Here is a 25,976-nt window from a genome sequence, read left to right as displayed (position 1 = left end):
AAGCCACGCTGATAAAAAATAAACACAATTGTGATTACATTTTAGGAATATGTTGTGGTTTCAAATGCCTTCCATTCTCCTTAATTTTAAACCTGTGCTTTTTTTTCTTTCAGTATAAAAGAAAATGTAGGGAATATAAGAAAAAAAAGAATAGAATAGATCTGAGATGCATGACATGTTATACCAATTCCTATGTATCTCCAAAAGAACATATTAAAACAACATATTTTTTAAATTTCTGGTTTCAACGTTCAGAGCATAATTAGAATGATCAAAGGGACTTGGACTGCAATGTTCTGAGAGTTTAAAAGCCAGCAGGTTCTTAAGAATTATCAATCCTGCAAGCTGCTCTAAACCTTGCCAAATGTCACGTCCTATTGAACCAAAAACATACTCACGCTCAGACTTCAAATCACAATGAAACCAAAATTCATATGTAGAAATATATAGAAAAAAAGCTCACTTCCTATTTAACAGAGAATCTGAATTGACATCCTTCCCCAGTTTTTAGAAATCTGATAATACCTAGCATGCTAGTGGCCACAGAATAGAGAGTCTAAATAATAGGAGAGTTATTTTATATTGTTAAAACAGTCATAATTTTCATAGCAAATTTGTCCATCATTTATATCAATATCCTCATCAATTAAAATTTCTTATATCCACATAAGCTAGGAAAGAAAAAACTGGATCAGAATGCAAAATATAAAAATCCATTCCGAACATTAAACAAATTTATTTTTAAACTTTCTTAAAATATGCTACCCTTATGTGAAATGCAAATTCTGAAAAGTTCTGTATACAGCTCTGAGATATAAGCAAGAAATTGCTTAGATGCACTCAGAAAACAAATGGAACCGTTTGGATAATTGATTGCTAATTCTCTGTTAAACAAGCTACAAGATTCATAATAGATGTCGGGTAAAAATTTCAGAAGTACAGCACAGTAATTGTTCTTGAGGTTATGTGGACCTACAAGGAAAATTAAAAATTTTAAGTTCTTCTAAATGTCATTACACTAATTCTCAAATTTCAAAATATTTTAAATGCATTCACAGTGCAAAACTTTTAGGACAAAAAATAAATAAACAACTTTGTGTAAGCTCCCCTTATCATTAGAAAATGAAACTGCACACAAAGCATGCACGGCCAGGTGGACAAGCAAAATTTCCCAAGACCTGTAATCATGCAGAACAGCAGCCTTGTCCAAAAACAATCACTTGCAAAACAAAATACTGAATCACCAAAAACAAGGTATTATTTTGTACACTTACCCAAAATACACGACAAACCTTTCAGTTTCTACCCTGTCAACACAGAAAGAAGTGTGGGAAGGGGAAAAAGGAGGCAGGGCACCATTTGCTAAAAGCTCACTAATACTGCGAGAAACTTAGAATGGCAAGGGAAAAATAAAGCTAAAGAAAGGCTTCCTTTTTTCCCAAGGGCTAGTAATGTTCGTTTTATGGGAACTCTGCACCCTGGATTCTTTGCTATTGACAAACGCTAGCAAGAGGTTCGGCAGTTCCCACTTATGGAAGATGACCCCATGGCCAGCAAGCTTGTCAAGACCCATTCAAGACATTCCTTTCCAGGCCTCCTCTAAGGCGCCTGTGCCTGCCAAGCACTGTACAGGCTCACAAACCGCAGCAGCTGAACAAATTTCATTCAGCCCTGCTTATAATTACTTAGTAGCTTTAATTAGATTTTTAAAAAAATAAAAACCTCTAGTCTCAGATCTAAAGGCAGTTGTTCTTTGAGTTAGAAAAAACAAAACTGTGTAACTAGAGGAATCTATACCTATATCATTTGCACAGGAATATACTGAAGAAGCCATATCATTGTACCTTTTAATTCTGCCAAATATTACTTAAATACAACTTTGTATCAGGAAACCAAAACACTTTTCCAAATCCGCAGTGTATTTAATTTTCAAACAGCCTTGAAAGCACATGTCAAATGTAGAGCCCTACAGCTTCCTTTTTAAAGTCAAATGCACCATTTATAAATATAGGGTTATATACCGCATACACCAAAATTTTTCTGAAATAAACTGGCATAATGACATTGTTCGTGATTTGAGGAAAACTAAACAGAATATTTTTAACTAGCATGGTATTTGAAAGCACCACAAGTTTTTTAGTACCAGGGCAACTTTTGTCTATATTGAGTTGAAATATAGAGAATTTGAACTTGGATTTGACATTGAGAGGAAATTATAAACTGTTATCACAATAAACTGTTAACTATTTTTATTGCAATATTGTGTTGTGATTTATTGTAATCATGCTTGCTATCATTCATTTACTCTTTCACTCAAGTTTTGTTAAAAATTTGCAAAATTAAGAGGGAGTTTTTGATAAAATACAGTATCTAGATTTTATTTAACTAAATGTCTCTGAACACTCAAATGTAATTTGCTCATTCTTGTTCACACACAAATGAGATAATACAAGTATGCACCAATTACTAATCAAATTAAAACATTTTAATATATATTTGAACTAATTTCCTCTATTTGAAAAGAACCAATAATTTCTGAAATTTTCTAACTCATGATTTGTTCTTCCTTATGTACTATTTTTACCCATAGGAGATAGAAAAAGAAGAACAAAATAAACCCTTAAAAATTATACTTAATTTCAAATGTTTACATAAGATTTAAAAATCAATAGTTTGAAAGAATATAAAGAATAGTCACTATCAATTTGCAGATGGATAGTCTAAATCATTCTTTAAACATTTAGTTGAGAGTAGAAACTGTAAGCTAAGCTAACAAAGTTTCTATGGATTCCTATAGCATTGGTTTATCATCACTGTTTCTATTTCTTTAGTTGTTTTCAAGATTGTCCACTGAATGCTTACACCTTACATAAGGAAAAAAACAAAAATGAAAAAAATAATTTCCAATTTACATTTCATTACGTTTTACTGATTTTTTTATCGTATGAAATACCTTTTCTTAAGATTGAGTCTGAAACATATATTAAAACCATAAGTCATCTAGACTGTGTGCGTCTGTGTGCGCGTGTGTATGTGTGTGTGTGTGTTGTAAATTGGTTTTTGCTTTTTGGTTTTATTGTTTGCTTGGTATTTTGGTTGTTTTGTTTTACTCTTTATGTAAGAAAGGAAGTAAACACAATGTGGTTTGAAAGAAAGCAAAAGGAACAGTGGACATTCAATAATTTGTTGCCTACATTGTATATTTTTCTTTCACATGAAAATAAAAACTAGTTACTCATCAGATTTTTAAAAATGTGTTTAGACAAAACACCTACAAAGAAAAATCTAAACGACACTGTTATAGAGAGATCCAGGGACTATATAAAATAACTTTTACTACTTTAGTCCTGAATAAGATAACACAAAACGTCCCTTGAATTTATCTGTGAATTTTATTGTTTCTAAATATGAATTGCACAAAGCCCTCAAGTCACAGTAACCTTCTCTGATATGAATCAACTTTCATATAAAGAGACTTATGTTAGGGATAAGACTGATTCTGAATTTTTAAAATTATTAAATCATTAAACACAGTATTTTATATATTTAGAAAGGATTTTCTGAACTACTGAAAAAAAAACTCTTTGAGAGACTGAAATTTTCTTAATATAAATTACCCACTGAGAAACGCTAAGTCGATTCTTATTACTTATTACTGAAAAGGTATCTCTTAATTTTGTGCAATTTTTGATTCTTTAGAAAATAACCATAAAATTTATGTTTAAGTTCCATGTAAAAAGGAGAATTTTATTACATAAAGATTAATGTTTTCTTTTTACTCACAAGCTCCAGTCCTCTCTTCTGTTGTACATAAAGCCAGCAGAACTGTTTGCTTAACCTAACGTTTTAGATTTGCTGGTGCCTTTTTTTTTTTTTTAACATAACAACATATTAGCTATGTTTCATATTTATCTGATACCATCCATAAATTCTCTCTGTAGTGCTTCTTCACAATGAAAAGCAGGGTAAAAATTCACTGAAAGATATAATTTTACTCATAGTCTAATCAGAAGCCATCAACAAATAACAGAAAAGTCTGAAAGGCCAGTATAACACTATTTACTTTATATAGAAAAAAAGAGTAAAAAGAAAAATCAAAGTTATTGAAAAGAACTCAAACATAAATGATACTAAACATTACCTAAATGGGTTATTACCTGTCTAGAGAAAGTGTTACAGTTTCATTCATTTCCGGTATGTCATCACCTTTGATAGTAATGTTGATTGTTGTGTCACTTTGCCCAGATAAAAACAAAACAGAACCATTAAAGGGACCTATATCATCCGGGGTCACTGCTTTTGAATTAAAGCCAGAGGGCTTCAAACTCCAGTAGACAGTAGCCTGGCCATCAGTTCCATCCCGACGTAAGGGAATGTATACCTTATAAAAAGAAAAGAACAGAACAATTTCTTCTAAAATATATGTTCAGAAATTATATAAGCTTTGGTACTGCTATTAGTTTGTACATATATTTCTGTGTGAACATATGTATTCTATATAGAGAAGTGAACTATTAAATGCATTAAAACACAACCAAACAATCCTTTAAGCATGGAAATAACTTTAGTTATATTTTTATTAATTTTTGCTAATCAAATTTATATACAAAACTACCCTCACCCAAAAATGTGTCTAATCTGGGTTTGTCTTAATAAAAGACAAATATTTTAAAACCCAAAGAATTGTGAAAAACATACAGCAATCTTGCTAAAGAATAAATTTTTATTAGAGGTTCCCTGAAAATAAAATGAACTTACTATCACAATATAAACTGAAAAATAAACTCCAGTGATTAAAACTGGAAAATTATTTCATACAAAATACATCCTAAGTGATGAGGGCAAAATTTAAAAAAAAAATGTTTCTAACCAATAGGATAAATACCATAGAAATAAAATAAGATATTTTTATCATGACTCTGGGTTACCTTGAGCAAGTTACTTAACCTCTCTGATCCTAATTTTCTCATGTGAAATAAAGCTAATGATTCCCTATTTGGCAAGTTTGTGGTGAGGATTAGGAATTGTTTAAGTAAAGTGTCTAGGACAGGGCCTCTCTACAGTATAAGCTAAATAAATGGAAGCTATTATAATAATTCTGAAACAAATTGTATTTGGAGGTTTCATTCAAGGCCAGTACACTTTAAAATATATATAATAAAAGGATCACTACATATCATGATGAATTTTTTTCAAAGGAAGAATATAAAGGAATACTTAATGCTAGATTATGCTATTCTTTTTATGCTCCTAAAAGAGGAGTATCCTGTTTTATTTTTTCTTTGCTCTTTAAGCTCATCTTGGAAAAAAAAGCAAGATATTTTCTCCATTAATCATTCTGCTACTTCAGCTAACAATGGTCATAACCTGAGACTAGTGAGCAAAGATTCTTAGGGAAGACAAAAAAAGCAACAGAGGGCTGGGGCCCTGAATCACCTCGAGGGAGTGGGCATCATCCAGGCTGTATCTGGAACAAACAAAGGAAAACTCCTAGTTTTTCTGCTGTTTCCCAAGAAGGGAAGAATGCAGGTCCAAGGAGCCCAAAACGTCCTAAAAGCTAATTTTTCTTAAGGGAAAAATATGAAATGGTAAATTTACAGCTATCTAAGATAAATAAAAGCAATCCACTCTTTAAGAGCAAACTAAATGCTTTTCCATTTTTAGAAGAAAAGAGGGTATTCAGAAAAATATGAAAAATCAAAACCATCTTGAAAAATGAAACTTCTCTGTCCATTTATAGAAGCTAATATACAATGGAAATTGAGGTCACCATATTTTAACATAAGGCTTTGATAACAAAAACAACTCTCCTTCTTTCTGATCTAAACCTCAACTGGGTTTAAATCAAATTTAAGTGTGGGGGACTTGGAGAAGGTCTCAGGAACAAACTATGACTCAGGAAATGGTAAGGCTGAAGGAAGAGCCATCCCTAAGAGAAAAATTCAAACAGGGCATGTTGGGGTGGGGGCAAGGGGAGGGATGGGGTGCTGTGCATGTGAATTTTTTGTATGTCTATATGCAAAAATTTACATATATTGTATATATAAAGTAAAAAATTCTTACGATTTAGCATTCCACAACTTTACCACTATCATCTCCATCATCAAGCATAAGGCCCAAGCTGGCCACCTCACTCCAACCCAAGCATATGGAATGCTCAGAAACGAAGTAGGTCAAGCACACCTGTGGTACCATGTCTTGGCCATTAAGAAAAAAAAAAAAGTTTATAGGCCAGGCACAATGCCTCATGCCTGTAATCCCATCACTTTGGGAGGCCAGGAGAGGTGGACTACTTGAGCTCAGGAGTTGGGGACCAAACTGGGCAACATGACAAAACCCCATCTTTACTAAAAATACAAAGAAAAAATAGCCAGGAGTGGTGGCACACACCTGTAGTCCCAGCTACTCATGAGGCTGAGGTGGGAGGATCTATTGAGCCTGGGGCAGAGGTTGCACTGAGCTGAGATCATGCCACTGCACTCCAGCCTGGGCGACAGAGTAAAATCCTCTCTCAAAAAAAAAAAAAAAAAGTTTATGTTTGGCTACCACTGTAGTATCAAATGTCATAGAACTATCTGAAAGCTGTCACATCAAAATATCCTACACTCACTGTGAGCAATTAATTCCAATTTCATTCTATCTAATACTGTAAATGATGATGGAAAAATCACATACTCATCAGTTACCTATTTCAAATGACATACTGAAGGCTTCTTGTACATGGTGAAGCTTAAGATCTGTTAACCCTATATGCTGATCTTATTTTAAAAATAGTGTCTGTACATTACTTCATACTCATTAGCCCCCATCAGTAAGAAAGAGCCTACTTACCACTTCAGCAGCAAAATCTTCTGGTTCATGCAAAATAATTGGAAGATTGCTAAGAAAGCCAATTTCTCCATTTGCAATGGCTGGAGTAACTAGTAAAGAAATATTGCAGATTTCCCCAAATCTAGGGCTTATGGGTGGGATTGGAGGAATTATGTTCAACAACTCCACGGTTTCCAACTATAATAAACAAATACACAAAAAGTAGTAAGAATTGATAGAATATAAATTTTAAAAAAAAAGCTTAACAGCATGGGGTGACAAAGTAAGCATAGGTAGAGGTCACCAATAACTTGGCAATGTTATTCTCCTCCCTCATTCACCATCCCTTTTCAATCTCCTTCCCTGGCCTCTGGAGCTCTTTCTGCCCCTCAGTTGTTATTATTCCCCAAGGGTCTGCCTAAACCCTTTATCTTATAATTTTATGCCCGCTCCTTAATACTCTCTGCATCTCTCCCTCTAATTCCAAATCATTATAACCAACTGCCACCAGACATCATATAAATGTCACACAAACACCTTACATATACAATATCCAAAACAGAAATTACTGTCCCTGTTCCATGCCCCTTCACTAGTATCATCACCAGTGCCACCACCTGCTTTTCCTCCTTGCCACCTACATCCAACTACCTTGATCTTAAAGCCAAATACCAGAGAGTCATCCACATCTCCTTCCTGTCTTCCACTGACCCACACTTCCAATCATCCCCCATTTCCCTTCTCCTCCAGACAAAATCCAGTATCAGAAGACCACTCAGAACTCCATTTATAGCTTCATGCATCTTTACATTTAAAGAACTGCAATGTATAATATATAGTGTCCCTGTAGTTATACATTTTACATATTGCTGGTTTATCATCATTTGATGCATTCCAGATTTTTACTTCCCAACAGGTCTGTAGAGCTCTTGTGGGTCTGTGTCCTTTTCAGCATTTTCCCAATACATGACATGTAGGCTTGACATAGACTTGAAACTGCAGCAGCTTCACAATAAATATTTGTTAATTCCTCCCTTCTACACAATCTGAGCTCTATAAGAATTCTGACAAATCACAAACATTCAACGTCTTAAATATTCTAACTTTTCAAAACCTAACTTCTCAATGCACACAGTGTTCACTTCAGGAGTGCAGGAATAGGTAATCATTACAGGACTGCAAAAACCATAGGAATTTTAAATATTAAAATAAAATGCAACTTTTAACTTAATAAAACATGTCTCTGCCACTCTTTAAAGCCCTCTGTTAGGCTTTATAATATTGAAATGATGACACTAAGTAACCACCAGTAGACCTGTGATTTAAATTGATTTTCCACACGTGGACAGGACTGGTACTGATTTCTCTCCTACTTTGCGACGGATAGTACATTTTAATGAGTAAAAGTAAATGTCTTTTTTAAATGTCACACATTTTGCTTTAAAAAATCATATACAGGAGAAAGACATGAATAATTTTGGTTTTGGTAAATATTCATTTGAAAACAGAAAAAAATTAGATCGATCAATTTTGTCAAGTATTGGCATATAGATGAAGCCACATAAAATAAAACGTGATCTTTAGTATACTGCATTTACTTTACAATGTAGATAAAATGTAAAGATAAATAATTAAAGTCACATAACTGTCATTCTTTCTAGAGAAAAGGAATATATATATATACACATATATATTTATTTATCTTACAAAATAGCACAAAGTTAAATAAAATACATATATTTGAATGGTATGTAAATATAAGGGTGTGCATTGTTATAAGGCAAAGGTATTTCTAAAATACACTGGTCATGTATGACCAAGCACACATTCGTGAATGAATATTGTCATTGCTGTATATTCAAAAAGAGCTAAACTGATAATACTGTGTTAAGCATCAAGAAAATAATATATATTTTTACTCAAAACTTTCTAAAAAGAAATATATGTCATATTTCCCTACACTTATCAAAAAAGTTGTTATAGAATTAATCCTAGATATAGGATTTTTGACAAATAGAAAGAAAATGTAGACGGTTATGAAATGAACTGATGGAAAAGAAAATGTTAATTGTACAGGGCTTATTTCCTAGCCTATAAGCCTTTTTCTGTCTGGGTTCCATCTGCTAAATCAAACTGCTCTATTCATTCATAAAGAATCGTTCTTTACTTTCAGATAGTTTGCCACTGGGACAGCACATTAGTAACCCCATGCTTGCCAAAAGCTGCATCTCAGACTAATGTATTTAGCTGAGAGGGTTACTAAAGAATGAGGAACGACTAAAGAATTCTCCTTTCTTTAGTTTCATTCAACTTTGCATGCAGAGGCTGAGGCTTCCTATTCTTGAGTTGCTCATCCATTATGTACTATGCAAACTACACAACCCTCTTATTCCAACCAGCCTTCCAGAACCTACAGCTGTTTTGAACCTCAATGACTTGTGTCAGTGACTAATAATGCCTTGTTCACCCTAAGCAAGTGTTAAATTACCTGCACTGTAAGACCTTTGTTTTTTAACTATATAGACACATAAAGAATTGAGTCTGAAATTAGTGGTGCAACTTTCTAACCCAGGATCACCAAAAATCAGATATTAATTACATCCTTCTTCAACTTTTTTCTTAGTTTTCAAGTGTCATCAAAAATTAATTCTGTCATGTTTATATAGAATGCTGAAGCAGAGTAGCTAGGATAATATCTGACTTGTACAAAGTTCCTAATAAGGATGTATTTATACAAGAATTCTCTGCAGCTAATTGGATAGAAATATTGGACCTTTTCAAAACATTAAAAGTTTAACATAGAGGATACTGATATTGGTACAGTTTTTTTACATATTAGCACAGTTTTTGCTGTCTTTATCCACAGTAAAAACTAGTTTTGAGGCATTATGAGAAAAGAAATTAGAAAGCTAAAATGATAACAAAAACGTTCTCTGTAACTCCAAAACAACATTTCTGCATTATCAATTCTCAAACTTCTATCACATCACTGCAACTACCCCACATATGCCAGAATGCCCAGGCTTCCATGAAAGCAAAAGCAACTGTGTAAAATCTCTGCCTCATTCTACCTGTTTTAATAATCTGGTTCTTGCATGAGTTGTAGATTATGCAAGACTGGAGACAAACAGAAGGGAGAACAGTAAGACCAAAAAATCCCAAGAAAAGCCTTTAAACATATACTTACGAAAATGTTCTGAAACCCTGAAACCTGAAGACACTGACAGCAGAGAAGACAAACAAATGCTAATGTCAAAAAAATTCCATTAAATTCTGAAACTCAACAAATTGTATCCTACACAGTCTTGAAACTTGAGAAATGCTACCCTAAGTGTGAACTGGTAAAATCAACATGCATTTCCATATTAATAAAATCAATTTTTAAAAGCAAACAAATTATGTCATGTTTTTGTATAAAGTCAGAGGTTTTTTCTGTTTGTTTGTTTTTGTTTTTAGTTTCTAAATATAGATCTAAATGTGTTCTGGTGGCAGCATTCTAGTTGTTTTAACTTAATGCTCACAAGGGCCCAACTCATGTGCGTGGCCATTTGCAGTATTTCACTTCACAAATCCAGACTCCCTGGCATCCACAAGCCACAGGACAAACCAGACACAATTGTGAATAGAGCCGTGTTCCCTATCTTTCCACTCCAAGAAAAATCCAAGGGTCCTCCAGAGAGTCAGTTATCCTCACAGGCAGACGCACGCATCACAGGAAAATTTTCCCACTTGGAGGCGACGCAAGAAAACAAAAATTAATAATAATAAAGATGAAGATCAGGATCTACTGCCATTAGTGTAGGGCTCTGGGGAAGATGGCAAATGCCTCCCTCTGTGTAGGTATATTACAAAAAGGTGTCGCCTACATACTGACAAATCCTACATCCCCGTAACAGGTCACCCACTAAGCCCTTGGACAAGAGTCCTCGAAAAATGCACTAACAGCGCAAATATGCCTGGAGGCTCAGCTTAAAAAAAGGCAAGAGTCTTCAGAATGAAAACGATCACCCTACCAAGTGTTGACACAGTCTTACAAAATTCAGAACACCAAGGAACAGTTGCTAAAAAGCTTTCAGAGACAAAGATCGAGTTATCTAAAAGATAAATCATTTCCTTCCCTTCGAATTTCTCATCTGCAACTCTGGAAGCTTAACAACAATACCTTTCAAGTTCTGAAGAAGAAATTATTTTAATCCAGAAATTTCTACCAAGCCAAACTATCAATATGAGTATAAAATTTCACACTTCAGGTGCTCAAAGACTCAAAAAGTTTACCTTACATATATACTTTCAGCACATGTGTTTGAGGGTAGATACACTACAACAAAACTACTGCATAATCCCAAAAGAGAAACACAACAGATCAAGAAAATTCAGGAGTTCAGTAAAAAAATCCCAGACAACAGATGTGAAACAAGCATAGAAAGCAGTTAGTTTAGCTAAACTCAACATTCAACACGCACAGGAAGACAGCAGCAAGATCTCAATAATGTAGTGAAGATAACATATAGAAAAGGGACAATCAGAAACTCCAGAGAAAGGAATAATAAATCCATCATAAAACAAAATCAAGGCAAAATATGAAACATATTTAAATGTGGCATAATTCAAAGAAATTAGTGAAACAGAATATTTCATTTGCTATATACTTCAGTTGGCAAAACGTATGGCAACATAAGATTTTAGCTCTTTCCTTGTCAGTCCATTCACACTACCAGATTCTGTATTTAATTGATTTACATAATTTAATAAGCACCCTTTATTGATTTTGAATTTTAAGTATCAAGCAATCAACACATGGAAAACAACAACAGTATCATAAATGAGTGCTGATATTTTACACTTTGGCCATAAAAATAATATTTTGGTTAACAGAAGAAATGAAATGTATAAATGGAAGGATACATTATGGGGACTTTACTAAACAGTTGAAGGTCCAGAGAGTCTACCTAGACAAAGAAATTGATTTTTGAGTATATTATTTAAAAGTATTTATAAAATTTTTCTTGGGCCAGGCGTGGTGGCTTACACCTGTAATCACAGCACTTTAGGAGGCCCAGGCGCATGGATCATCTGAGGTCAGGAGTTTAAGACCAGCCTGGCCAAAATGGCAAAAGCCCGTCTCTACGAAAAATACAAAAATTAGCCAGGTGAGGTGGCAGGCACCTATAATCCCAGCTACTCGGGAGGCCGAGGCAGGAGAATCACTTGAACCTGGGACATGGAGGTTGCAGTGGACTGAGATTGAGCCACTGCACTCCAGCCTGGGTGACAGAGTAAGACCCTGTCTCAAAAAAAAAGAAAAAAAAATTCTCATATTGCTTTATTTCTGAAATATTTTCTTTGCAATATTCATTATGAAAACACACTTATCCTACAAATCCTATTCCTATGTCATATTTTCCCAAATCAATTCAAAGCATGGTTAGCCTCTCTTTCTCTCACCCTCCCCTGTAATAGTTTGTAAGTTACTCTACTGTGTCATCCATGACAGTCTGACTTGCATGACTGGCATTTCATGTCTGGTGTACTTTTAATGTCACCTAATTAAAATATTAACTTTGGTAAAAATTCTTGTCTTATTTATACTTATATACCTTAGGAGCAGGCATAATCTCTCTTCCGACTACCTAAATAACTTTTAGTAACAAAATATAAATGACAGCAAAATAACAAGGTCAAAATAATGTTCAGTTAATTCTTTCACACAGATTAGTACACTTGAAGGTTAACCAAAATTACGATTATTTTAATCATAAAAGTACCTGTACTAGAAAGTGAGCTCCATTTTGAAGGAATGCATCATTTCTTATTGGTAATTTTGTAGTGACTTCAGTTTTTTGCTCTGGAAAAATGAGATCATTTCTCCTCGATATATTTAAGATGCCTTCTTTTGCTTGCAAGGGGTCCACAGCTCCAGCAGGAAGGTAAAGTACAGAATAAAGAAGGCTCACATTTCCTTTAGTCCCTCCTAGTCTTGTAAAACTCAAGGATAAGTATCGTTCACCTGGGCTGCTTTCAATCTTCTGGTTTTCCATAGGAAAAAATGCTATTAGGCCATAGACATCATCACTATCCTGAATGTAGAACAAAAGCTGCAGATAAAGGAATAAAATATTAAAGTACAGAATTCTCACATCTGAGATTATCAAACTCTGTATTTTCCGTGTTATTCTAATTTTAATATTTATTAATATTTTATGTCTAAAAATGATGACTTCTTGTACATAATAGAGCAAAAGATGAACCAAAAACACATTTGGAAATGTTCCTAAATCACAGTTTGTGGAATTTTTTAGAGGGTAAAATATTTATTTTCAGAACGAATACTGAGTAAGAAAGCTATCATTTCCAAAGCCAGTGTTTTTCCTGTCCCTTCAAACTAAACATAAAGTTGATGTCTACGATCAAATTCTTTGGTTCTTCTACAGCACAGAAATATTAACAAGCATAAAGCATAACAAGGGTTCTACCTCCGCTGGCTCGCTCACTTCTGCACCTCCTCGTATTGTATGAGGCAGAATTTGAAGTAGATAAGCTTCTGCCTCTTCTGGAAGATCATCATCAACCACAGTAAGAGGAATTGTTGCCAACATCTGCCCTTGTGCAAAATGGAGAACTCCAGAACTCGGTCTGATATCTGCTGTTACTGGTGAGGGATCACTGCTGTTCCGTGTCAACACCCAATTCACAGAGACGTTCCCATGGGTTCCTCCATTTCTAACCACTGTGATTTCTTCAAATCTTAAATGTTTTAAAAGAAATACATATTGTCACATAGTACACTTTATTTCCCTTAGATAAGCTTTCCCAATGTCAAGTTGTCCATTAGGCACTGATAAAAACAGAATCTATATAACAAAAAAATAACTGATTTGTTATTTTTGTTTGTTTGAGACTGGGTCACGCTCTGTTGCCCAAGCCAAAGTGCAGTGGTGTGATCAGAGCTCACTACAACTTCAACTTCATGGACTCAGGCAATCCTCCTGCATTAGCCTCCCAAGTATCTGGGACTTCAGGTGGACACCACCACACTCAGCTCACCTTTTTATTTTTTATTTTATTGTATTTTTTCATTTCATTTCATTATTTCATTTCATTTCATTTCATTTTGTGGATGGGGTCTCACTTTGTTGCCCAGGCTGGTCTCAAACACCTGGCCTCAGACAATCCTCCCCCTAAGCCTGCCAAAGTGCTGGGATTACAGGTGTGAGTCACAATGCCTGGTGGAAAAAAGTATTTTTAATATGAAGGTGTAGATATGTGAATGCATCCTAGGGAACTACTATACTATGAATCATGTGCATAATTAAATCATACTCCAACTAAAGAAAACAGTGAAGCCATGGTAGAAAAAATGACACATATTCTTTTGTGTGTGTGTGTGTGTGTGTGTGTGTGTGTCTTTTCTGAGTTTGTCATGAAACTTTGTGGGAAAAAATGACATATATTCTAACAGTTCATTGTTGTGTCCAACACCACAAAACTTAAATCTGGAATAATATAATAAAATAATGGTAGCAATATATTTAAAATAAATCATACCTTGATATTCTATCTTCATCAATTATAACTGTCCTTTCAAACAAAACACTGTTGAATGAAAGGACTCCATAAGGTTTATCATTTGGCTTAATGGTGACTTGTACAACAGAAGAGCTTATTAGCACAGCATCTCCCTGTAAGGTATCTTTTAGTAACATAATGTGAAACGATTCAGCAATCTCTGGTATGGTGTCATCAACTATTTGAAATTTCAAGTGAGATTCATGAATAAAAGGTGGAAAAACAACAGTTGTGTTTGGCTGAAGATCAATGAAGTCCAGATTTTGCTGGGCATGTGCTGTGGAATTCCCAGTTGTGACAGCATAACTGATTGAAACCTCATATTCCTCAGATCCAATCAGATTTCCATTGTTGTCCTTTCCACGAATTACTGGAATTATGAGTATGTGGTCTTCCTCAGGAACCAAATAAATACTCTGAAGGAATCTCACGGGACTATCATTTTTCTTAATGATGATCTCAATGGAATTCCTAGAGGTGTTAATCTCAGCTCCTCCTTCTACACTTTTCAGTTGAATTAAAAATATTTCATCATTTTCTGGTACCTGTTAAAGGAATATAAACAGAGGCAAAACATCAACAGCCAAAACACCTGCAAAGAAACTAAAGTGTAACAAGTCATTATATTTCAATACAATTACATAGAAATAAAAATTCTTTAACTGAGGGAGCAAATAAAAAGGCTTGTTTAGTCTCCAATTAATAAAATATTTTCACAGGTAAATAATGTATTTTAGACAGGAAAAGAAAACATAAGGAAGCAATAGTACAAGTAATGAAGTCCAGGTATAATGTCTTTCAACCTTAATTGGTCCTTACATAACACCAAAGATTAAACAGTAAAAAACTGTCATACATTTCTCTCAGTTTTATCAGTTTGGTATGCTTAGAAGTAGTACTGAAAGTCTAATAATACCTAAGAATGTGGAAAGTACATTAAACATTACATAAAAATTGTTAGTTTTCCTTGTGAATTATTCTTGCTTTTCTCCAAATGGTTGTTAATTCAGGAGTTAAACATGTGACACCAATATATGCTTTTCACAATACACATCATGCCTCTCTGGAGAAAAAGCTGTAAGAGTCACTACTAGGAAAAATGTTGACACTGTTAAAGTGCAATTTTTGCTTTTCATTTTTTTCTCTTTTTTTCCTTTTTTTTAATGCTGCTGCAGAGAAATCTTGGGGTTAATCTCCACTGTGCTGTGTGAGCTTTTCATTCACCATAAACTCTATTTTAGAAATAAAAGTGAAAAAAATGCATGCTTTTACCTCCATCAGTAGCAATATAAAAAGCAAAGCTATTATCTTAAAAATAAAATGTTATGATTTGATTGATCTTTCAAATTTGCAATCAAAATGTATAATTAATCATCTCCCCAAATTATAGCCCATTCAATGCTCTGAGATCTTAAAACAAAAAGGTTTTTTTGCTTGCTTCCAGAACCAGAGGAACTGGAGATATCAATGCTTCCAAATATTTCATTTTTTTCAAGAGAAAAATTCTTTTCTAATAATGTCTTCTAATACTCTAATACACTTTTTCCCTTCTCTTGAGGTTTCTTGTGATTTAGTTTCAGAATTTTTGTAGGACGGTAGAGGGAGGGTTAAAAATTCCCAGCTATTTTCTTTTTGTTTTCTTTTCTGGCAAAACTTAGTTTCTTTTATAAAAAGTCATGTTTTCTCTTGTTTAACTCATGTGGGGGACATCCTTGCACATTATTGTTCAGATTCATTCTTTTCTTAGCAATTAAGCTAGCTGTATCATGTATCTCTATCCTTGGTAGTTTCAATGTGAAATATAAAAATAATAAGAACCTTCCTATAAATGTGAACATTAAAAATATCCAAACAAAAGAATATCAACTGCAGTAGAATTTTTCTTTGATTTTATGGTAAAATATTTACTCTAGGTTAGTATTGTTCTTGCTCAAAATTGAAAGCACTAACAAAAATTGATTACCAGGGTATACAAAATGCTTAAATATTTGTATGATGTATGGTTGCCAGTTATATTCAGATTCATCAGCTTTTAGATGTGCAATTTAATGTGAGTTAAGTAAGATAAATAATAATAAGATGCATTCCAAAACAGTCAGCTATTTATAGCTGAGGTATGACTGGCCACAATACACTAAGTTTATATAGGACTGTGTCCTGCAACATAGAATCCTTGTCCCATTTGGGTATGTAACATTAGCCAACCTCATCATCGAGTACTGTCAAGTTATAAATTACTGTTGCTCTGCCAGGGGGAAAGGTGATATTTCCTTTAACTGGACTCAAATCTTCATCAGGGGGATTTGGGCCACCCTCTACCTGCAAAGAAACACAAAATGCCATCAATAAATGCAAAATACTTCACAAGATTGAGAAAGCATCATTGTGATGTCAGCTGACAAAAATCTGAAGTTTAAAGATGTTCTGCAAGAATTACACTCACCCATACATCATTCTGCCCTTCGAATTAATAGGTCCTATAACGTAATTATAGATATTGACTACAACTGCATTAAACTACGTGGTTTCTACGAGCTGTTTTTTCTCAACCATTATGGTAAACCTGAGGGGAAAAAAACTCTATAAATATTTCTTCTTGGAAGAAAGGGTATTCAAGATTAGTAAGTTCCCTCGAGTAATACCAGTATTTTCCACTTCACAAGCTGGATGTGAAGATGTGAAGAATAAATAAAATCATTCATTTAAAAAAGCATTTGTTGAGTACTCCATGCCGCATCTCTTTTAGGTACTAAAGATTTAGCAGTGAACACAGCAAATTCCCCTCCATATAGACCTGACATTTAAAGGAAGGGAATAAATGATAAATAAATGAATGGGTATGCGTTAAATGATAATAAGTATCACAGAGAAAAAATTAAGAATAGCATGACAGAGATCGAGTGCCAGGGAGGGGTGCTATATGCATGCAGTAATAATCAATATAAAGCACTTACAACAGTATATGGCAATATTAAGCACTCCAAAACTGTTACTTATAATTATTTAAACAAAAAACAGGCTACAAACCTGATAAAATAACTTTAGACATCCATAGATAAGTTGAAAACACTCTAATCTAGATGATTTATCCTTTCTACAGCTAATTATTTTCTAATTTTTCCAATATTTATCAGAAAAATTTTCAAAAATTTATTGTCTAAATGCATATTCCTAAGTACCTGAAAAATTGTGTAAGACTTCCATTGTAGAACTTGCAAGACTACTGCATATTTAGTTAGTGTTTCCTATGTTTTTCATGCATTATTGTCTTCTGCTATTCTATGTTCTGTGTAGTTAACGTAACTACCATATGATGTGGACACCTACAAGCATGAACAGAACTCTTCTATGCTTCCATAGAATTGTGTTAAATAAATACAAGTTTCCATTTTATTGATATTACAATTAATAATTAGGAAAGAAACTGGTATCTGAAATTGCTAACACTCTAATGTTTGAAAATAGTATATGATCATGTTGTGGATCCTAAAAAACACAAAAATTAGTTGAAGATTTAAATGTGTATCTCATAGAACAGCAATGTGATGACACAATGATTGGCACATGGTCAGTAAGCAATCAAATAAAATGATTAGAGCTAGCTCCTGAAAAATACACCTCACCTACAGCTTATCATATTCATGCCACATCCTGTAACATTTATGGATTCCCATGGTGGAGTGCAATGGCTACAAACACCATCCATTTGGTGTATTGAAAAAAAAATGGGGGGCAGAGGGAAGGCATAGTGGGTCATGACTGTAATCCCAGCTCTCTGGGAGGCTGAAGAGGGAGGATCATTTGTGCTCAGGAGTTCAAAACCAGACAAACAGAGAGCCAAATCATGAGTGAACTCCCGTTCACAATTGCTTCAGAGAGAATAAAATACTTAGGAATCCAACTTACAAGGGACGTGAAGGACCTCTTCAAGAACTATAAACCACTGCTCAATGAAATAAAGGAGGATAGGAACAAATGGAAGAACATTCCATGCTCATGAGTAGGAAGAATCAGTATCGTGAAAATGGCCATACTGCCCAAGGTAATTTATAGATTCAATGCCATCCCCATCAAGCTACCAATGACTTTCTTCACAGAATTGGAAAAAACTACTTTCAAGTTCATATGGAACCAAAAAAGAGCCCGCATCACCAAGTCAATCCTAAGCCAAAAGAACAAAGCTGGAGGCATCACGTTACCTGACTTCAAACTATACTACAAGGCTACAGTAACCAAAACAGCATGGTACTGGTACCAAAACAGAGATATAGATCAATGGAACAGAACAGAGCCCTCAGAAATAATGCCGCATATCTACAACTATCTGATCTTTGACAAATCTGAGAAAAACAAGCAATGGGGAAAGGATTCCCTATTTAATAAATGGTGCTGGGAAAACTGGCTAGCCATATGTAGAAAGCTGAAACTGGATCCCTTCCTTACACCTTATACAAAAATCAATTCAAGATGGATTAAAGACTTACCTGTTAGACCTAAAACCATAAAAACCCTAGAAGAAAACCTAGGCAATACCATTCAGGACATAGGCATGGGCAAGGACTTCATGTCTAAAACACCAAAAGCAATGGCAACAAAAGCCAAAATTGACAAATGAGATCTAATTAAACTAAAGAGCTTCTGCACAGCAAAAGAAACTACCATCAGAGTGAACAGGCAACCTACAAAATGGCAGAAAATTTTCACAACCTACTCATCTGACAAAGGGCTAATATCCAGAATCTACAATGAACTCCAACAAATTTACAAGAAAAAAACAAACAACCCCATCAAAAAGTGGGCGAAGGATATGAACAGACACTTCTCAAAAGAAGACATTTATGCAGCCAAAAGACACATGAAAAAATGCTCATCATCACTGGCCATCAGAGAAATGCAAATCAAAACCACAATGAGACACCATCTCACACCAGTTAGAATGGCAGTCACTAAAAAGTCAGGAAACAACAGGTGCTGGTAAGGATGTGGAGAAATAGGAACACTTTTACACTGTTGGTGGGACTGTAAACTAGTTCAATCATTGTGGAAGTCAGTGTGGCGATTCCTCAGGGATCTAGAACTAGAAATTCCATTTGACCCAGCCATCCCATTACTGGGTATATACCCAAAGGACTATAAATCATGCTGCTATAAAGACACATGCACACGTATGTTTATTGTGGCACTATTCACAATAGCAAAGACTTGGAACCAACCCAAATGTCCAACAATGATAGACTGGATTAAGAAAATGTGGCACATATACACCATGGAATACTATGCAGCCATAAAAAATGATGAGTTCATGTCCTTTGTAGGGACATGGATGAAACTGGAAATCATCATTCTCAGTAAACTATCGCAAGGACAAAAAACCAAACACCGCATGTTCTCACTCATAGGTGCGAATTGAACAATGAGAACTCATGGACACAGAAAGGGGAACATTGCACTCTGGGGACTGTTGTGGGGTGGGGGGAGGGGGGAGGGATAGCATTAGGAGATATACCTAATGCTAAATGGCGGGTTAATGGGTGCAGCACACCAGCATGGCACATGTATACATATGTAACTAACCTGCACATTGTGCACATGTACCCTAAAACTGAAAGTATAATAATAATTTTTAAAAAAAAAAAAACCAGCCTGGGCAACATAATGCGACTTCATCTCTACAAAAAACATTAAAACTTAGCTGGGCGTGGTGATGCACACCTGTACTTCCAGCTATTCAGAAGGCTGATGCAGGAGGACTGCATGAGCCCTGGAGGCTGAGGCTGCAGTGAGCCATGATTGTGCCACTGTACTCCAGCCTGGGCATCAGAGTAAGATCCTGTCTCAAAATAAAATAAAATAAAATAAAATAGAGAAAGACAACATATTAAATAATTTTATGTAAACCTAAGTAATCCATGAGTATTTTTAAATTTCCTATCTTTGAAAACATTTATCATAAAAGTCCTATGAATTTTATAGAATTAACATTATTATTCTATCCTATGATTTATTTTTCCCACATATCTAAAATGTTACTTGTATTTCATGTAAGCATTGTATACACAAGCAGCAAGGAAAACATTTTTATATTAATCATGAAATGTATCAGATCAGAAAAGTATTCATCTTTATTTTAATTGTATTGTGTCATGTTTATTATACAAGGAACTTTGATTTTCAGAACTGCAGCCAACTGGTATGAACTCCAGTGTTTGCATTTAAAGTGATTTCAGGGCCAGGTGCGGTGGCTCACGCCTGTAACCCCAGCACTTTGGGAGGCCAAGGCGGGCGGATCACCTGAGGCCAGGAGTTCAAGACCAGCCTGGCCAACATGGTGACACCCTGTCTCTACTAAAAATACAAAAATTAGCCAGGCATGGTGGCATGTGCCTGTAATCCCAGCTACTCGGGACTCTGAGGCAGGAAAATCACTTGAACCTGGGTGGCAGAGGTTGCATTGAGCTGAGATCGCACCACTGCACTCCAGCTTGGGCAACAGAGCAAGACTCTGTCTCAAAAATACATAAATACATAAATAAATAAATAAATAAATAAATAAATAAATAAATAAATAAATATAAAACAAAATGACTTCAGAGTAAACTTACCTCAAAAGTCACCATGACCATTCCATAGGTTCCCTTTTCCCTGATGAGAGTAAGAGGCACAGACTCATTTCTGCCCTTGGGCTCACTCACTGTGATTGAGGGAAGCTATTGAGGAGAGCAAGCACAGATGATCAGGAGCTGAGCAATCAGAGGTATGAGGCGGTAAAAACTATTACCTCAGAAACGCTCAATTTCCACAGACAAATCAATCCACACTGTATGATAGGAATGTGATATTTCCTAGCATCAATAAAATATAGCTTTAAAATGCTGAAAAAGTTAAAAAGAATAGTGTAAAGGGAACATAAAAACTAGTCAGGCAAAAGATGTGGTTTCTTGTCCTGGTTCTACCATCAACTAGCTATTCTGCTGAGGAATTTAAAGGTTTTTTAGTTGAAAGGTGACAAACTCAAATGCTCACAGGGGCCCAGGAGGTCACAAACATGAATTAAGCCTCCAGACCAAGGCAGCAGGTCACTGGGACCACCCCTTGGCCTTGTCCACAACCACTCTTTCTCCACATCAGCCAGCTTGTCAGTGAAAAGCAGACACTGCTAATAACTTTTAGGACAGGATCTCTGCAGGAGGTGAAAGCAAGCACTTCAAAAGAAATATGCTGGTTCGGCTGGTGGAAACTCAGGGTAGAAGAGGAGGAACACAGACACAGCCAAGTACACACAGGCTACAGAAGCAGTTGCCAGCTCTTAGGTGACAGCAAAACTCAGTAGCCCCATCCATAACTGGGGTTAGGAATGTCCATCTTGAAGGGTTGTGATGAGGTTTCAACGTGATAGTTCACATCAAGTGCTTATCCTAGTACCTGACATATACTGAGGGCTCAGTAAATGTTGCTATTATTATCATCATCATCAATGTCATCTTCGCTACCAGCATAATCATTCTCAGGGCTGGAAACCAAAGCCAGCCTATTGAGCACCACCATGAGCTCAATGGTTATTTAGTTTAATTTTAAGGATGTCAGAGGCTGCCTGGCAGCACTGATACCTCCACAAGTCAGGGACCTGGGACCCATGCCAGAAATTAGGATTCATTCCCAGAGGCTAAGATGTATAATGTCAATAACAACAACAAAAGAAACCTTTAAACAAATCAGTATGAGGTCGGAGGTGATACACAGGGAGTAAGTGTAGCAGGAAAGCCATATGAAGAGAAATTAAGCAATTAAGGGACCCTGCTTCATCATTAACAATTCTTTATCATTCAATTCCTCATCATTCAAATAAAAGAGATGGTTGATTAATTAGCTTAATGTCTGTAAATGACAGTATAATGGAGGTTACCGAATTTCTACTAAACTGAGGTTGGCCAAATACCCTTTTTAACAAAGATACTGCACTATAAAGATCATATTTACCAATAGCCCACTTCTTTCAAAGATAAGTTAAGGTACCTAGAAAATGACATACAATACAACCAATTGTAGTAGCAATCTAAAAATAAATGAAAAGCTGGGAAGTATTGCAACGTGTTTTATTAACTATAATTAGTAATGTGATTCAAAGAGACTCCAAGTCAGGAATGTTACTGGAGTCTAAAATTTAGTGACCAGATTCAGTTGTACTGGAGATAAACTTGGTTTTAGGAGCTGGAAACAATTTATCTCAAGAAGGGCCCATTTTGTGTATCTGTTTCTACAGATAAAACTCTCTGATCATAGGATTGGCCAGAGCCACAGGAATTCAGTTAAGGAACAGAAAATACACTATCGAGCAAAGGTGAGTAAAATGAAATGAAGTTTCAATCTTCAGAAAATATTAATTAATGGGAAAACCTAAGAGTTGGGATGACTACAGAATTTTGAAGAGATGTAATACCTGCTATTCAATTTAAGTTTATAGTAAGTTTTTTGAAAGTAACTGGCTAGCCATATGTAGAAAGCTGAAACTGGATCCCTTCCTTACACCTTATACAAAAATTAATTCAAGATGGATTAAAGGCTTACCTGTTAGACCTAAAACCATAAAAACCCTAGAAGAAAACCTAGGCAATACCATTCAGGACATAGGCATGGGCAAGGACTTCATGTCTAAAACACCAAAAGCAATGGCAACAAAAGCCAGAATTGACAAATGGGATCTAATTAAACTAAAGAGCTTCTGCACAGCAAAAGAAACTACCATCAGAGTGAACAGGCAACCTACAGAATGGGAGAAAATTTTTGCAATCTACTCATCTGACAAACGGCTAATATCCAGAATCTACAATGAACTCCAACAAATTTACAAGAAAAAAACAACCCCATCAAAAAGTGGGTGAAGGATATGAACAGACACTTCTCAAAAGAAGTGTCTTTTATGCAGCCAAAAAAGACATGAAAAAATGCTCATCATCACTGGCCATCAGAGAAATGCAAATCAAAACCACAATGAGATACCATCTCACACCAGTTAGAATGGCAATCATTAAAAAGTCAGGAAACAACAGGTGCTGGAGAGGATGTGGAGAAATGGGAACACTTTTACACTGTTAGTGGGACTGTAAACTAGTTCAACCATTGTGGAAGTCAGTGTGGCGATTCCTCAGGGATCTAGAACTAGAAATAGCATTTGACCCAGCCATCCCATTACTGGGTATATACCCAAAGGATTATAAATCATGCTGCTATAAAGACACATGCACACATATGTTTATTGTGGCACTATTCACAATAGCAAAGACTTGGAACCAACCCAAATGTCCAACAATGATAGATGGATTAAGAAAATATGGCACATATATACCATGGAATACTATGCAGCCATAAAAAATGATGAGTTTATGTCCTTTGTAGGGACATGGATGAAGCTGGAAACCATCATTCTCAGCAAACTATCGCAGGGACAAAAAACCAAACACCGCATGTTCTCACTCATAGGTGGGAATTGAATAACGAGAACACATGGATACAGGAAGGGGAACAACACACACATATGGAACAGGAAGGGACACAGGAAGGGATCTGTTGTGGGGTGGGGAGGGGGAGGGATAGCATTAGGAGATATACCTAATGCTAGATGACGAGTTAATGGGTGCAGCACACCAACATGGCACATGTACACATACGTAACAAACCTGCACGTTGTGCACATGTACCCTAAAACTTAAAGTATGATAATAATAATTTTTAAAAAAAAGAAAAGTATTCTTTCAATATGCTTTCTCAGCTCCCATTAACTCCAACCTTTCAGAAGAGTCTGACAAACAAACAACACTTTCTTTAGGTGACATTTGGGGAAATCAGGAAAAAGCAATGGGTGGTATATCTGAGTTAAAGACAGAAGAGGTAACAAAGGAGTCAGGTGGAACAATCAGCAAAAAGAGATTAGGACAAAAGATGACCACGATCATACAAGCTTCCTCAATTCACAAACATCTTACGTAGAACAAATGAATGGTCTACAGAATGTGAAATAGGGACAAAGTTAAAGCAAATTTTATTTAAATATCAAAACACAGCATGATACTAGCTAACATCATGAAAACTAATTTTTAAAATTTAATAAACTATTATCTAGCAACCACAAGTATCATCAAATTGTGTCCATACCATATTAAATGAAATAATTCCAAATGCATTGTCATTTGATAATATTGTCACAGAAACAGTCCTTGGCCATCCGAGCTTCACATTTGCTGAAGGTTTCTAAAATAAAATCCCAAAAATAAAATAATGAATTAAAAATAAAATAATAAGTTAAATATTTATTTTCGTAGAATTTGTCTTCAAGTAGTTATTCAGAATATAATAAAAATACATATGTAATCTTAATACACAGAGTAAGTAAACATTCCAATTACATCAATATGGTTAAGAAGTTCCAAATGAAAAATTCTCGAAAAAGTTTTGAAAACCATTAGTCACTGACTCTGAATAATATATGAGAGTATAATTATAAATAACCACTGGCTAGTAATACTATATTATAAATTAGTTATAATTACTATGTTATCACTAATATAACAGAATTAAGTACACAGTACAAAATTCTATTCAATGTAATTTTTCCTATGCTATTGAAGGTACTGGAACTTTATAATTAGTTATTCTATGAATCACAGAACCAAACTGGAGATAAAACATTAAAACTACGTTTATAAAATGGAGAGTTCTCTGTAACATTTGTACTGATATTCAACAGCAGCACAAAAGTATATTTTTTAAAGAATGATTTAAAAGAGCAAAGCATAACTGTTTCAAGTGTCATTTTCACAAACATTTTAATGGTAGTGACACAATTATTCAAAAAAAAAGTTCTTATTGCTCTTTAGAAAAAACGACCAGAATGGTGTTAGCGAGTCATTGCCTCAACCTAATAAACCAAGCCATAAAGTTCAATTAAACCTAAGGCTATTCAGGTTTTTTTCCCAGTGGTATTCTGAATTTAAGTCACAGGGACCTCCCACTTCCATGCCTGCTTTTTGTATCCTTGTCCTTTGAACTCAGAAGTCACAGTCATTCTTTGTACATTTGGTAGCAGGGGAGGAATAAAAGAGAAAAGGGCCAAAGGGAAGGCAAAGTTTCCTGAAGCAACTGTCATGGCAATTCCCGAGTAAGCTGAATGGATCCAAAAACTAGCTGCAGAGTTTCTGAACAAGATCAAGGAATAACCAGATTGTGGAAGCGCTGAAGAGTTTGTCAGTTCTGGATTCTGTGAATACCACCACCAGTTATCTGAATTGGCTCATCTCTAGATAGATAGATTGTTCAGCACTAAAAGATTTTTATAAGTTTTATAAGTCCTCCTTATAAAAACATGCACTTACCTGTAATGTTAAGTGAAAAATAAAAGTTTCGTCAGGCTCTGGTAAGTCATCATCACATACTGCTATGTACACTGTTCTGTTTGTTTCTCCAGCAGGTATAAAAGCTGCAGCATATGTGTCAAAAAAGTCACCAGCGTCCTCTCCATACAGCTATCAAATGTAAAATAGAGATCATTCTTATTTAACACAGTACTAGGACAAGTAAAACTGATGTTAATTACAGCAATCAAGAGA

The 25,976-nt window shown here is 35.1% G+C and overlaps 1 protein-coding gene across 6 annotated transcripts in view; it reads right to left on the bottom strand.

Moving 5' to 3' along the window:
• ADGRV1 (adhesion G protein-coupled receptor V1) overlaps positions 1–25,976 on the bottom strand; it is a 593,238-nt gene that overhangs the window by 504,939 nt on the left and 62,323 nt on the right. For all 6 annotated transcript variants that reach the window (XM_054488480.2, XM_063664978.1, XM_063664980.1 and 3 more), the window contains exons 3-11: positions 25,743–25,892; positions 24,526–24,621; positions 20,979–21,083; positions 16,582–16,695; positions 14,356–14,921; positions 13,284–13,554; positions 12,576–12,905; positions 6,832–7,008; positions 4,158–4,381 (exon numbers count right to left, since the gene is read on the bottom strand). In XM_054488480.2, coding sequence (XP_054344455.1) covers positions 4,158–4,381; positions 6,832–7,008; positions 12,576–12,905; positions 13,284–13,554; positions 14,356–14,921; positions 16,582–16,695; positions 20,979–21,083; positions 24,526–24,621; positions 25,743–25,892 — 2,033 coding nt within the window. The remainder of the gene's footprint in view (positions 1–4,157; positions 4,382–6,831; positions 7,009–12,575; positions 12,906–13,283; positions 13,555–14,355; positions 14,922–16,581; positions 16,696–20,978; positions 21,084–24,525; positions 24,622–25,742; positions 25,893–25,976) is intronic.

This window comes from Pongo pygmaeus, chromosome 4 (assembly GCF_028885625.2).
Source record: "Pongo pygmaeus isolate AG05252 chromosome 4, NHGRI_mPonPyg2-v2.0_pri, whole genome shotgun sequence".
NCBI lineage: Eukaryota > Metazoa > Chordata > Mammalia > Primates > Hominidae > Pongo > Pongo pygmaeus.
Note: the sequence above shows the minus strand (reverse complement) of the source record. Positions and strands in the feature narration are given on the sequence as shown.